This window comes from Poecilia latipinna, unplaced genomic scaffold (genome assembly GCF_001443285.1).
Source record: "Poecilia latipinna isolate Pla-1442-1.1 unplaced genomic scaffold, P_latipinna-1.0 Scaffold2834, whole genome shotgun sequence".
NCBI classification, from domain to species: domain Eukaryota; kingdom Metazoa; phylum Chordata; class Actinopteri; order Cyprinodontiformes; family Poeciliidae; genus Poecilia; species Poecilia latipinna.
In genome coordinates, this window is record NW_015115450.1 from 47,151 (window position 1) to 59,789 (window position 12,639).

General features: G+C 37.1%; 1 protein-coding gene and 1 pseudogene across 1 annotated transcript in view; one reads left to right on the top strand and one right to left on the bottom strand.

The window, feature by feature from the left end:
* Positions 1 to 1,642: 1,642 nt before the first annotated feature.
* LOC106939336 (trace amine-associated receptor 1-like) lies at positions 1,643 to 3,611 on the bottom strand (annotated as a pseudogene).
* A 4,980-nt stretch (positions 3,612 to 8,591) lies between these two features.
* LOC106939337 (adhesion G protein-coupled receptor F5-like) overlaps positions 8,592 to 12,639 on the top strand; it is a gene marked incomplete at its 3' end in the record, with an annotated part of 12,762 nt that continues 8,714 nt past the window's right edge. The window contains exons 1-7 of the mRNA XM_015021711.1: positions 8,592 to 8,681; positions 8,821 to 8,869; positions 8,969 to 9,106; positions 9,199 to 9,372; positions 10,165 to 10,320; positions 10,406 to 10,564; positions 11,072 to 11,110. Coding sequence (XP_014877197.1) covers positions 8,592 to 8,681; positions 8,821 to 8,869; positions 8,969 to 9,106; positions 9,199 to 9,372; positions 10,165 to 10,320; positions 10,406 to 10,564; positions 11,072 to 11,110 — 805 coding nt within the window. The remainder of the gene's footprint in view (positions 8,682 to 8,820; positions 8,870 to 8,968; positions 9,107 to 9,198; positions 9,373 to 10,164; positions 10,321 to 10,405; positions 10,565 to 11,071; positions 11,111 to 12,639) is intronic.

A 12,639-nucleotide genomic window follows, 5' to 3' on the forward strand; every position in this document is an offset into this window, starting at 1 on the left:
TATATATATATATATATATATATATATATATATATATATAGAGAGAGAGAGAGAGAGAGAGAGTCTTGTTAGAGTTAAGGTTAATACTATTTACATGTAAAACCTTGTACTGAGTCTTTCTAGGTCACAACAGGATACTAAAAATGTGTAACATTTACTGTTCCTACATTTGCATTAGATCTGCAAAGACTTTAATTCAAGAAGAATTCTGGGATTTCTGTTTTTGTGTTGAGCCCTTAAAGGACACAACACAAAACTCAGCTTTAGACACAAACACTCTCAAAGCTAAATCTCACCCCTCTAAGAAGTCCTCTTTAAACCTTTGGCAGCTGAACTCCAGAGAGCCTGTGAGATTTGAAGATGTGGAAACATGTTCATCTTGCTTTACAATCAGTGCTTTGACTGTAAAGTAAGGCAGACATGTTTCCTTTGTATCTCAATAAAATGTTCACAAGCCTATGATTAAGATTTTGTTTGGAAATTATTATTTTTGTGTGCAGTCACTTTCTTAAATATATCACATTATTTTGAAAAATAATTTAGCAATTACTTCACATCATTGAATATTATAATAAAGTCTTGTGACAGAACCTCTTCTTTTGACTGAGGTTGGTCATTATCCATCAATCAAGTTTATTTGTGTGACTTTAGAACAAAGCAGTTCAAAGTGCTTTACATCATTAAAACTGAAAAATAAAAAGTCTTAAAAGCATCATGCAGTCACTGAGAAACCAGTAACAAGGTTGATACAACATCAGGTCCTTAATGTATTGCGGTGCTAAACCGTTCAGTGATTCATAAACTAACATCATTATTTTAAAGTCTGTTCTCTGAGCTACATGGAGCCAAGGAAAGACTGTAGAACTGGGGGATGGGCTCTATTTTCCTGGTTTTAGTCAGAACGCCAGCAGAAGCGTTCTGGATCAGCTGCACTGTCTGATATTTGTTTAGGCAGACCTGTGGAGACACTATTGCAGCAATGCAACTAAAGATAAACACATTGATTAGTTTCTCTAGATCTTGCTGAGACATTAGTCCTTTAATCCTAGAAATCTTCTTTAGGTGATAGAAGGCTGACTTTGTAACTCTCTTTATGTGGCTCTAGAGGTATTATATTGCAGTGTGTGTAATACTACACACTGAATAATTGTATGCAATAGATGATAGATACTCATTCCCTGCCAGGCATATGTTCTGGTAATTTTTCTGTTTGTCACTAGGTGGCAGCAAATACTTTGGCATTTTAAAATTTTGGAAATCTCTACTGCAGTTTGGCGGTCACAGTAGTTTGCCGTTGATATGCATTTCAACCTTAGCCTTGAACAATATAAGGTTAACCGCCTAAACTGCTCTCTCAGTCCGGGTCATTTACTCCTAAATTTGATTTCTTAAGAAGTCCTGTAGGTTGTGGTCAGACTCCAAGAAAATGGAGTCCTTGTTTGCCAAGCTAAGCCTTCTATATCCTCATTGTGCTCAAAATTGACATAATTCTTAATGTTTGGTTAAGAATATTGTTTTCAAAATAGGTCTTCAAAAGCAGTAAAGTGACGGGACATGGAGGCATGCAAATTCACACAAATGACCCCGTCTCTGAAGATCGCAGGAGGGTTAAATATTGTAGCTTTTCTTGTATCCACAAAGGTTAAAAATTATACTTGATCACAAACACATACCCCAACTTGACAAAGGCTCTTCATCATCAGACATCAAGACTGTTTTGAATTAGTAAAATCTCCCTGAAATATTTTCCCGGAAACTATCATTCTAAAAGCTGTCCTGTACCAGCTGTAAAAAAAAAAAAAAAAAAAAAAAAAAAAAAAAAAAAGCATAGATAAAAGGATTAAGCATGGAATTGGTCAGAGTAACCCAGTTAAGCGCCTCAGTGACAGAAACTGGCACCGGGTCAGCACTGAATGGAACCAGGTTATGCAAACAAGCAGGGAAGTCCAACAGATGAGAAAAATGTCCATAAAGATAGCCAGAGTTTTTGTGGCCTCTCTTCCTCTTGCTTGCTGTTCCTCCAGAGTTTTTATTGATGTGGATGATACGGGCCTGTCTTTGTGCAACTAAGAAAATCTTTAGGAAGATGCAAAGCATGATGAGAGCCAGAAGGTAAAAGGAAAACATCGGACCTAGAGTGATGGATAACAGAACCTCCATAGAACAGTTTTCTTCACACGGTTCATGATTTAATCCAGCAATAGTTATGCCGATTCCAATTAACCCGGAAATACCCCAACTCGTCAGAATCATCGCCACGGCAATACTGTTGGTCATCCTGGTTCTGTAGGTGAGAGGCTGACACACTGCGTGATATCTGTCAACAGCAATGCAACACAGGTTCAGAATAGAACAGGTGCTCAGGGAAATGTCCAAGCTGTCCCCCACTTGACATATAAAGCCATCATGAAGCAGACAGGAGCTCAGAGAGAACGCCATGCTGAAGGAAAGACCAGCACGCCGACCAGAAAGTCCGTCGCAGCCAGGGAGACGATGAGAGCGTTGGTCGGAGTGTAGAGCTGTGTGAAGTAATCCACGGAGACTATTATCAGGAGGTTTCCACACACTGTGACGACAGCTACAACAGTAAGGAAAATGCATAGTAAAACACACAGCTTGGAGGAGACAATCTGAAGGGAAGAAGAAATTCATTGCAAGGATGAAGATGATCTACAGCTCCAGTTCTGTTCAAAGTTTCCATATTACTCAGCAGAAGCAACAGATGTTATTCAAATGAAAATGTCTAATTTCAGCTGCAGCATATCTTTTCAGAAAATCATTTTTGATTAGCATCACAGCATTACTGCAGCTCTCATAGAGTGTCTCTGACGTCTGGACAAGAACTTTTAATCTCATTCTTTTCAGACTCCATCTCATTACCATCATTAGGCATCAATTACCACCTCCTCCTTGTATCTAGGCGACAAGCAAAACATGTTAAACATTAACTTTCATCCCTGACTACTCTTTCCAGTTCTTTTGAAAAAAAAAACACTATAGTGTTTTAACATAGCTGTTATTTCATATTAATCAGGTTTTAGTGAGCAGATTTTTACATAAAGTAAAGCAGAAGACAGATTAAATATTAGAAGATTTAACAAAAGCAAAATGAATGAATTTGAACAATCAAATCCACCCGTATTGACTCAAGAGCCGTTGGGGTACTGATAATCAGAGATACTTGATTATTTCTTCATAACAGATTGTTTGTAAATGTGAAAAGTTAAGGTATTTAAATCTACTTACAACTGATTTTTCAGTTCATTATTGCACAATAAAAAAATATGTATGCAAGTAAAATAAAAAGTAAACCTTCAAGGACTTACAGCATCCTTAAACAAATCACAGCTAATTCTATAAACCTTGAAATCTTCCTTGAAAACTTGGTCCACACTGTAAAAAATAAAAATAAAACTCTTTAATTTACGGTACAATGCCGGAAGCTGCATTTGCCAAAATTTTATCGTAGAAATATGGCAAGATTCATATTGATATGGAAAAATTATTTATTTTACAATGCAGTTGACATTTCAACACATTCTACTACATGAGCATGCCTTGACCAGAATACTGGACCAGTCATCGTAGTACGACAGCCAGCTGAGTAACATACTTGATTTTAATATCAGAGCTTTATTTAGACTTCCTTTTTGACATTGTAACTGTGATATTGACATTTATATATTTGGTTTGGGTCTACACCAAGAAAAACTGTTTGGTCTAAAAGTGGTCTAAGCTAAGACTTGCAACTAAAAATGGGTGAAAAGCCACAGAATAGCCTGTAAACAATTCAAAAACAACAGAAAACATAAGCTAAACTTTAAAGTCCGCTTTATTTGATGTGGTGTTATTGTAGCCGTTTGTAATAAGTGCTATATGAAAATACTCTCCAGTTCCCCCTAGTTTTTATTTAACATAACGTATATTTTATAAATTCTTTATCGCTGTGCACATCCACACCAGCAGAGGGCGCAGTAGCGGCACCGTATGTGGGCATAGAGGACCAACACGCAGATACAACTCAGAAATAAAATGAACTTTGGGCTGATAATAACGTGCCCACTCCCATCTAGTCAAAAGGTATGTGTTTTAGCAATTTAAGATTGGTTGTAATATACTGAAAAATACTGTTAAAAAATGTTGAACTGCTGAAAATAAACTTTGACTACTCCAATGAGCAATATCAGTGTATTTTTATATTGTACATATGTAACCCCACCTTTTTGTGAGACTGCCATCATAGTGTATAGATAAATGACTATGGGAAAAGGTTGCTTAAAGATGCAGTATTATGTCATATTGACTTTTTTGACCTTTACATAATGTCATAGTGTTATTCTCCGCCAGACTAGCGGAAGCACCAATTAGCATTCATCTGGTGGAAGTGGAACCGCATTTTCTGAGCTCATCTTACAAGCTACTTCTCAGTGAAACGCCTGTAAAAATATTGCTAAAGGCTTAATGGAGAAAGGCTTAATGACATGCTGAAGGTGGGGTATCAAAAGGAGCAGGAGCTTCTTAACCTTCCTGCGGTCTTTTAGCGTGACACTCAGGTGGAGCGGGGCAGATGTCAGACAGCGGGGAAGCAGTGTGTGTCCCGTCAGACTGTCAGACCCTGAAACTACACAAAAATAAACTTTGTAAAAGTGCATCTAGTGCGACCCCACCTGATCACCCATAGGGTATAAAACTTGCAGAGTCCATTGGACCCTGTCTCTTAAGACCGCGTGAGAGTTAATTTCAAGCCATTAATGAGCGAAGTCGAATTTGATATAGTCAGCATTTTTATAACAATTGACGGTAACATAGTTTCTTGATTGCGCTACAAATGTCACTATGGGCCAGGAAATACATAATCTTTAAAACCAGTAGTAAACATTGTGATGTCCTGATGAAAATCTTTAGCATGTTTGAGTGTGAACATGCCCCCAAATCAACTTTATTTTGTGTAATTTTTTTGACATTTTTGCATAAATTTGTTTAGTTACACATAATTCCTTTAAAATTTGTGTTTTTCATTTCCCCTTTGGGATCAATAAAGTATTTTTGAATTTGAATTTAAAATGATTCAATTCCTGAAATAGAGACAGAAGAACAACTATGCTGAACTACAGCAGGAAACGAGCATTTGACTGGAGTTAGATAACGCTTGTGACTCCTGGGAAAATACTCCAGGAAGCTCACAAACGGTCTGTGTCTGCGTTTGAACGTGAGCAGGAAAAGTAATGTTCAGTTCTGACACAACTTGTTTGGACCTAGGACAAGGTGACAGGTAATCATTTCACACTCTTTTCTTACAGCATGTAACTACAATTGCACCTTATGATGTTTAGTGGAGCTTGGTATTTAAGAAATGATTACATATTTGAACTCCAGCTATATTGTTTTTATTTACAGAACAGACAAAAATAAAATATCTCTTTAAAATAACAGCAGCTCTTCTTTTCTTTAAATTCTTTTTTGGATTTTTTTTTAGGTTTATACAATTCAACACAAAACATTACTGGAGACAAGTGATTAAATACTAGAAGCAGACAATCTAAAACAAAGATAAAAGATTCCCCTTTTTTGGAGTCGGTTAATACTCAGTGAAGGTAACAATTGTGAATTTCGTTTGAATAATTCCAGAAATGTATTCTTTCTGAGATGAAATTATTGATTTCTCTTTTTTCTGAGAAAGCAAACAGAGATCTGTGGTTACTTGGCAACGTCTGGTAGAGAGGACGACGTAGGAACCACTTTACCGATTAGTAAAGGACTGGAGTTCTACCCACAAAGAGTATCTAAAATCATTGTGGAAACTATTGTCTCTTGGCTTGGTATTGCATTCCAATGGACAGTTGACTGTTCAGTTACAAAATGACAAATCAATCATGGTTAAAAGTTAATTAGAAATGATCAAAATCTTTGAAAAAGAGTATGGGAAAAAAATTCTAAATACACAGAATAAGATTGTTGACATGAGAGATACTTCGCAGAGTGTTTGCAGGCATTAAAATGAGCACTCCTTCTTTAATTTAATATTTTAGCGTTCTGATAACGATAATTAAAGATGTTGTCAGTGTGGGAGGTTTTGCTAACTGTAAGAGTCCAGTGAGAGCATTTTCCAGGCAGTTAGAGGAGAGCAGTGATATGATAAATAGAAATTCTGGCTTTATGGTCACAGAAACAGGATTTAAACATTCTGATGAAAAAAATCTCTTGATCGCTGTTCTAACTTGTTGCGTGCATAATTTTTTTCTTGATAGTTCAATATTGATTTCAGCTGACATTTTATTTACATGTACATGTACAACAAATCTTCATTTTCCTAAGTATAGTGGCTTATGAGATGCAAATCATTCAAACAAATTCACCTCAAAACTCTCACGTGAACAGCTCTCTGCAGGTGAACCATGTTTCCATGCCTATGAACATAAAATCCTTTATTTATGCACAGCGAAGTGTTACTAGTACAGGCAATCAGGCGGATGGTTAGTGGCCTTGACGCCAGGTCAAATGAAGCAGTTCAAAAAGGGAATATGTTGTTCCAGCTAGCAGCACCGGATCCTGTTTGTCAGCTGAATAAGTCAGTGAGAGCAGAAGTGACATTAACTGTCCAGATTGACAAAAACCCCAATGAAAAATAAGACATCTGTAAGAAGTGAAGACAGAAGTTTACTTCAGCTTATCCAGTAGAATAACTTGTTTTCATTGTAAGGACAACAGCATTACCACCTTAGATGGACAGAACTCCTACTTAATAAGGCTTTGTCCACCCAAATTCACCTGCTAAGTCCTAGAATAGGCAAGAAATGTATGAAATGTTGGGTAGTCTGGGGATCTGTGGACACTTTCTGCCTCAAATGGCCTGAACCTGAATGGAGCCTTTTCCTATCCACAGGACTCCAAACCGCTTCACACCACATCCAATCATTCATGCATTCACACACACATTCACACACTTATGGAGGCAAGCTACATTGCTGTCACAGCTGCCAAGCTGTGGCACCACCAGCAGCAGACAATGTGAGTGAAATGTTTTTCCCAAGGATGAGACAGACGGGAATTCAAACCGACAACCCTCCGGTTACAAGACAAACTGAAACCACCGATCCCCTGGAAATGGATTTTTACAAACCTTTAGACCTCACAGCATTCTTCTTTGTAGTGACCAAGTTGTATTAGCAGAAAACTTTGAGATAGTTGGAGAAATTTGTCATTTTCACTGATCAGAATTTTGCATAAGAAGGAAACATAATACTTGCTATGAAATGTTGATGATGATGATAATCATCAGCTTTATTAAAGACACAACTAGGTCCACATGAGAAAAAAAGAGAAAATAGTAGTAACCATTATAATTAAAAAAATAAAAAATACAATTAAATCACATAAAAAATAATAATCACAAATATAAGTCACTGATTTACAGAAAGGCTAAATCACCAGTGGTTCGACATTCTGGACTTAAACCTGACTGAGCTTTGTGTAATATCTGTTACTATAAGGATGATGTTATTTGTAGAATGAATTATTAAACTTTATTTTGAATCGGCTTTTCTCTAGTAAGCTTAAGCCACTTAGTAACTAACTTAATATTTTTGACAAGATCTCAGGGAATGATTAACTCATTGCTTTTCTTTTTGCCGACACACCTGTCGCTGTGTTCAAGGAAGTTGTGTCAGGATTGAATATTCCATTTCCTGCTCATGTTCCAATACAGAGACGCTGAGCCGTTTGTGAGCTTCCTGGAGTATTTTCCATGAATACATGTGTCACCCACTAGAGCTAGATTCTTTTATGAGAGTTTTTATACAAATGTATTCAGCCATGTTGAACCAGTTAATGACAATGGTTCTGTTCTTACCACCTACTCGCCAGTAGGACTTTCAAAACCAGCTATGTGATCACTTCTAGTGATCTTTCTGATTATTACTTCACTGCCCCATACAACTACGGCCTTACACAGGTTAAACCAGGAGCTCATGAAGACTTCTCAGTCCGTTCTCAGAGTACCTGGAGAAAGGTGCGAATGACCCTACAGTCATTTGAATTAGTTTAATTCAGTCTTCTGTTATTTTGTCACGAGAATTTACTGAGTACCAGTGTAACTTTGTGTGCTGACAACTGCAGCTAATATGAAATCCCCAACAAGGGTTTTGGACAAGTTAATGAAAACAACGTTGGAACCACTAAATTGACTGTAGATTGCTTTTTTTCTTCTCTCCTTTGTTTAAAACTCACATTTTTGTTTCTGTAAATCAAACAGTTTTAAAAGTGTACAGGAAATAAGATCTTTAATAAGCGAGGAGTGAAAGGTAAAGAAGTAAAAGGTTTTTTGAGGGAGAAGGATAAGTTAAATATGACCTTTAACATTTTCTGCTCTTCACCTTTGAGCTTTATTCTAAACTGTATTCTAAAAAGGAAAACAGTTAAAAATGTTCTATTAATAGAATTCTTTGCATTTGCTTTTCTCCCTTTTCTCTTTCCACACATGTTTATTTATTACTTCCTTGTAGCTTTAAAAAAATATATGCGAAACACAGTGTGTCGCTAGTGATAAATGTTTTTTTTTTTTTATTTGTATTTTTATTCTCTCCTTAGTGAGAATGGTTTTCCCTAAAGCAGTGTGGTTTGGGTTTATTCCTCTGGTTATTTGCTACACTGAGAGCCAGCCGGGATTCACAGCCCTCTATGAGGTAAGCACTGAAAGTTAAACAGCCAGGCTTCATGGCCCCAAACAATATACACAAACAATATTTTGTCTCAGAATAATACCAAAAACAATTATTGATCAGTATTGATTTCACAGTTGGATTAATCTGATGATTTTTACAGGACTTGATGGAAATCGACTCACTGCTTCATGAGAGACAGAAAAGAGAAGGTGAGTCACTGCAAAACACAATGTTCTTTATTTACTTATAAAATATGCCTTATAGAATCAACATAAAGGTTTTGATGTCTGTATCTATTTCCACTCTAGCTCCAACAAATGATTATGAGTTCCAAGCTGTGTTGGGCCTTTCTGAGCTGGAGGTTCTTGAACTGTTTCTGAATAACCCCAGTTTCCCCATACTGATCAACGGCACAAGTCAGATTTCCAGTATGGACACCACAACAGGTATTTTTCAGTTAATAGATTAATATTTGAAGTCTTTCAGCAAGTGTTGCATTAAACATTTCCAATGTGTGCTCTTGTTTTTTTCCCCACAGTGTGCTCACCTCACATAGCTGGGTACCTGTGTGTGTGTGAGGAGAACTTTGCCTGGTCTAATAACACCTGCATTGCATATGGAGTGTGTGACGTCATGCGTGGTGACACATGTGGCTGCATTAATGACCTGCCAGCTGATGGTCAGTTCTGCCAGCTGAACAGCAGCCAAACAGGCAAGTTTAGAGAGGGTTTAAAAATGCATATGCTGACATTTGAATAGGTACGAGTTCTAGAAAATTTGCCCTCTGGTGGAGAAGTTAAGTAGGAGCTGGGAGAAGAGTAAACAACACCCGTAACACCAGTGCACCAGATCCTCCTGCACCACAACATGATGCTGCAGGCCCTCACAGTTGGGATACCACTCAAGAAGACAGGTTCTGTTTCCCAGAACCTGTCTTCTTGAGTGGTATGATGATTGGACATCCCTATCATGTATATATTTGGGTGTAATTGTTTGAACAGATTATTGCTGCACCTTTAAGCATCTGGAAATTGTTCCCAAGGATCATTCAACTCTGCAATCAATTCTACTTTTGATATCTTGGCTGATTTCTTTTGATTTTCCCATGGTGTCAAACCAGAGAGATGTTTACTGGTTCTATGGCCTTAAAATACATCCACAGCTGTGTATCTAATCAACGCACTTAGGTCAGGTAACATGTAAGAAGTTTCCCATGACATAATTGAAGCAACATCTAGACTCCACCTGGATGTTAAACCTTGGGAGCAAACAGATGATAACCTTAAGCACACAGGGAGAGGGGTTACCAAGTGTCCTAAGAACAAGAGTCGATGATTTGGTGTGAAATAAATCTGTTCAGCTCTATACTGAGCTCATGCACAGTTTTGTCTTGTTTCTAAAAGTAACTGAGCCTCTTAAAGTTTGCCTGAAGTTAATATGTTAATGTAAAACGTGTTTTTCATCAACAAGCTTCATGAACTCTCCTCTTACCTCTCACACACAGACGCTGCGGACATCAATGTGGGCATTGTCTTGTTCATCCCAACCTCTAGTGTTTCGTCAAGTATATTCAGCTCCTTCAGAAGTGCTCTGCAAAACATTTCCTTCCCATTAGCCCTCTCTCAGTCTGTGGGAGTGAAAGAGATGTCCTTCACCACAGGTAAGTAACAGTGTAAGTTAAGTGGTTTACCTTGTAAATCAGATTAAATGAGAATTAAAAATCCGTCTGTCTTCTTTTGAAACAGCCTGTGATCCAAACTCTGCTAATGGGCTCCAGTGTCAGTGTGAGAGCGGCTTTGCTTGGCCATGTGACACGTGTAACAGCAGCAACTCATGTAACAATCAGACCTGTACATGTTTATATGGACTTCCTCCCAATGACGAGTTCTGTCAGCCCGTTACAAGTAAGCATTCTGTTTTTTGTTTCTCTTTTTAATAAATGTTGTTAATGTTAATCAAATAGACATATGTCCAACATCAATAGTTGCGTTCGATTGATCATATTCACACAAATTGGAATTGTGAAAATAAATTAACTTAATGAAAACACAGCAATTTAGAAAAAAAAAACCCTCACGTTTTTCATAAAAAAGTTTTGCATTAGGATGAGTGAGTTTTCCAGTCATGTTGAAATTTGTGTAGTTTGTAAAATTGCAATGGAAACACTTTTTTCACATCACAAGTCACTGATCAACAGTTGAATGTTTCTACTGGTGGAAAAGACGAAGAAGACGACAGGAAGTGACAGGAGGATGACGTTAGCAGAACATCAACAAAGTTTAGCAAACATTCGTAATGGAATAGCAGCTGTAGAGACTTTGTTTGAATGCAAATATGGATTTCAGACTCTAGTCCTAATGATCCTACATCTGTTGCTTTTATTTAGTTTTGTTCCTTCTCTTACTTCACAGACGCCTCTAAGTGCGATTCAACTCCTCCACCTCCCACAGGTATGAAAAACATGAAGATCTGAGTTGTAGCTCAACAGATGAACAGAGCTTAGAGTTTGTTTCAGCAAACAGGTTCAGCTTCTAGTTGCATCAGTCAAAACCTGCAGATTTTCATAAATTCTGATGTTTCATGTGCAGATTATGTCATGAAAACATATTTTTACAAAGCAAACTTTTATTTTGTCACATCAAATCACCAAGTTTAGTGTATTTTCTCTGGTTTTTATGTGATAGTGTGATAGCTCTACATGAATTTGTATGTCGATGTAAAGTGAAATTAAACAAAGTGCGTAATTGTGAACAGGTGACAATTTGGACAATTTGGATGTCTAAAATTGCACAGCGGAAACAATAATTCAGCTCTTCAGTTTCACACAAATGTTTTGAATGTGTGAAATATACTATATTTTATTGATTTATCATTTAAATATTTTTGCTCTCAAATCCTTAAAAACAATTAAGTCCTTCTGTTAGCTTTTTAAATGTTTTTTTTAACTTAATGTTCTTTGATTTTTTTCTCTTTTTTTACAGTGAAATCAGCACCATCAATAAATTATTTAACTCCAGACAATAAAGTTACAAACACAACATTGTCAAAAGAATTGGAAGCTAGTAAAGCCATGGAAACAGCAACAATACAAATAATACAAAATATAACACTGGTCACTGGTGTAACAACAGATACGCGAGTGATGAATGAAACCACATCAGAAAGAGAAAATGACACAACAGTTGGAGATGTTAGCATAGTACCAAAAGCAACATCAAATGTGAACACACTAGAACCAAGTCAAGACAAAATAGTTTCTGTTAGTAAAAAAACCCCTCACACAACAATGACAAATGTTTCCACAACACCAATAGCAGTTAATAATACAGTGGTAGATATAGTTACATCAGACAGAACACTAAGATCAACAGTAACACATGCAACCACACAGAAAATAACTCTAAACACAACTATGTCAAATGCCACCACACCAGAAATAATACCTGACACCACAGTGACAAATGCAAATGCAACTTCACCAGAAACAACCCCAACCATGACAAACACACACACATATTCACCAGAAACAACACTGAATACTAGATTAACAGATGCAACCTCATCAGGAATGGGCCTGAGCACAAGAGTGACAAATAAAACCACAATAACTCAAAGTCAAAACACAACAAAGGGGATAACCCTAAACACAACAATGCCAAATGCAATTTCAATAGAAATAATACCTGATACAACAGCAGGTGTAACCAGAACACAAATAGCAGTGGAGACAACGTCAAATGCATCTGAACCAGAGACAATGGTAAACACAACAGCAACACATGCAACCTCACCAGAAACAACCCCAACCACAACAGACACACACACAAATTCAACAGAAACAGCATTGACAACAAGATCAATAGATGCAACCTCAGCAGGAATGGGCCTGAGCACAAGAGTGACAAATAAAACCACAATAAACCAAAGTCAAAACACAACACAGGGAATAACCCTAAACACAACAATGCTAAATGCAACT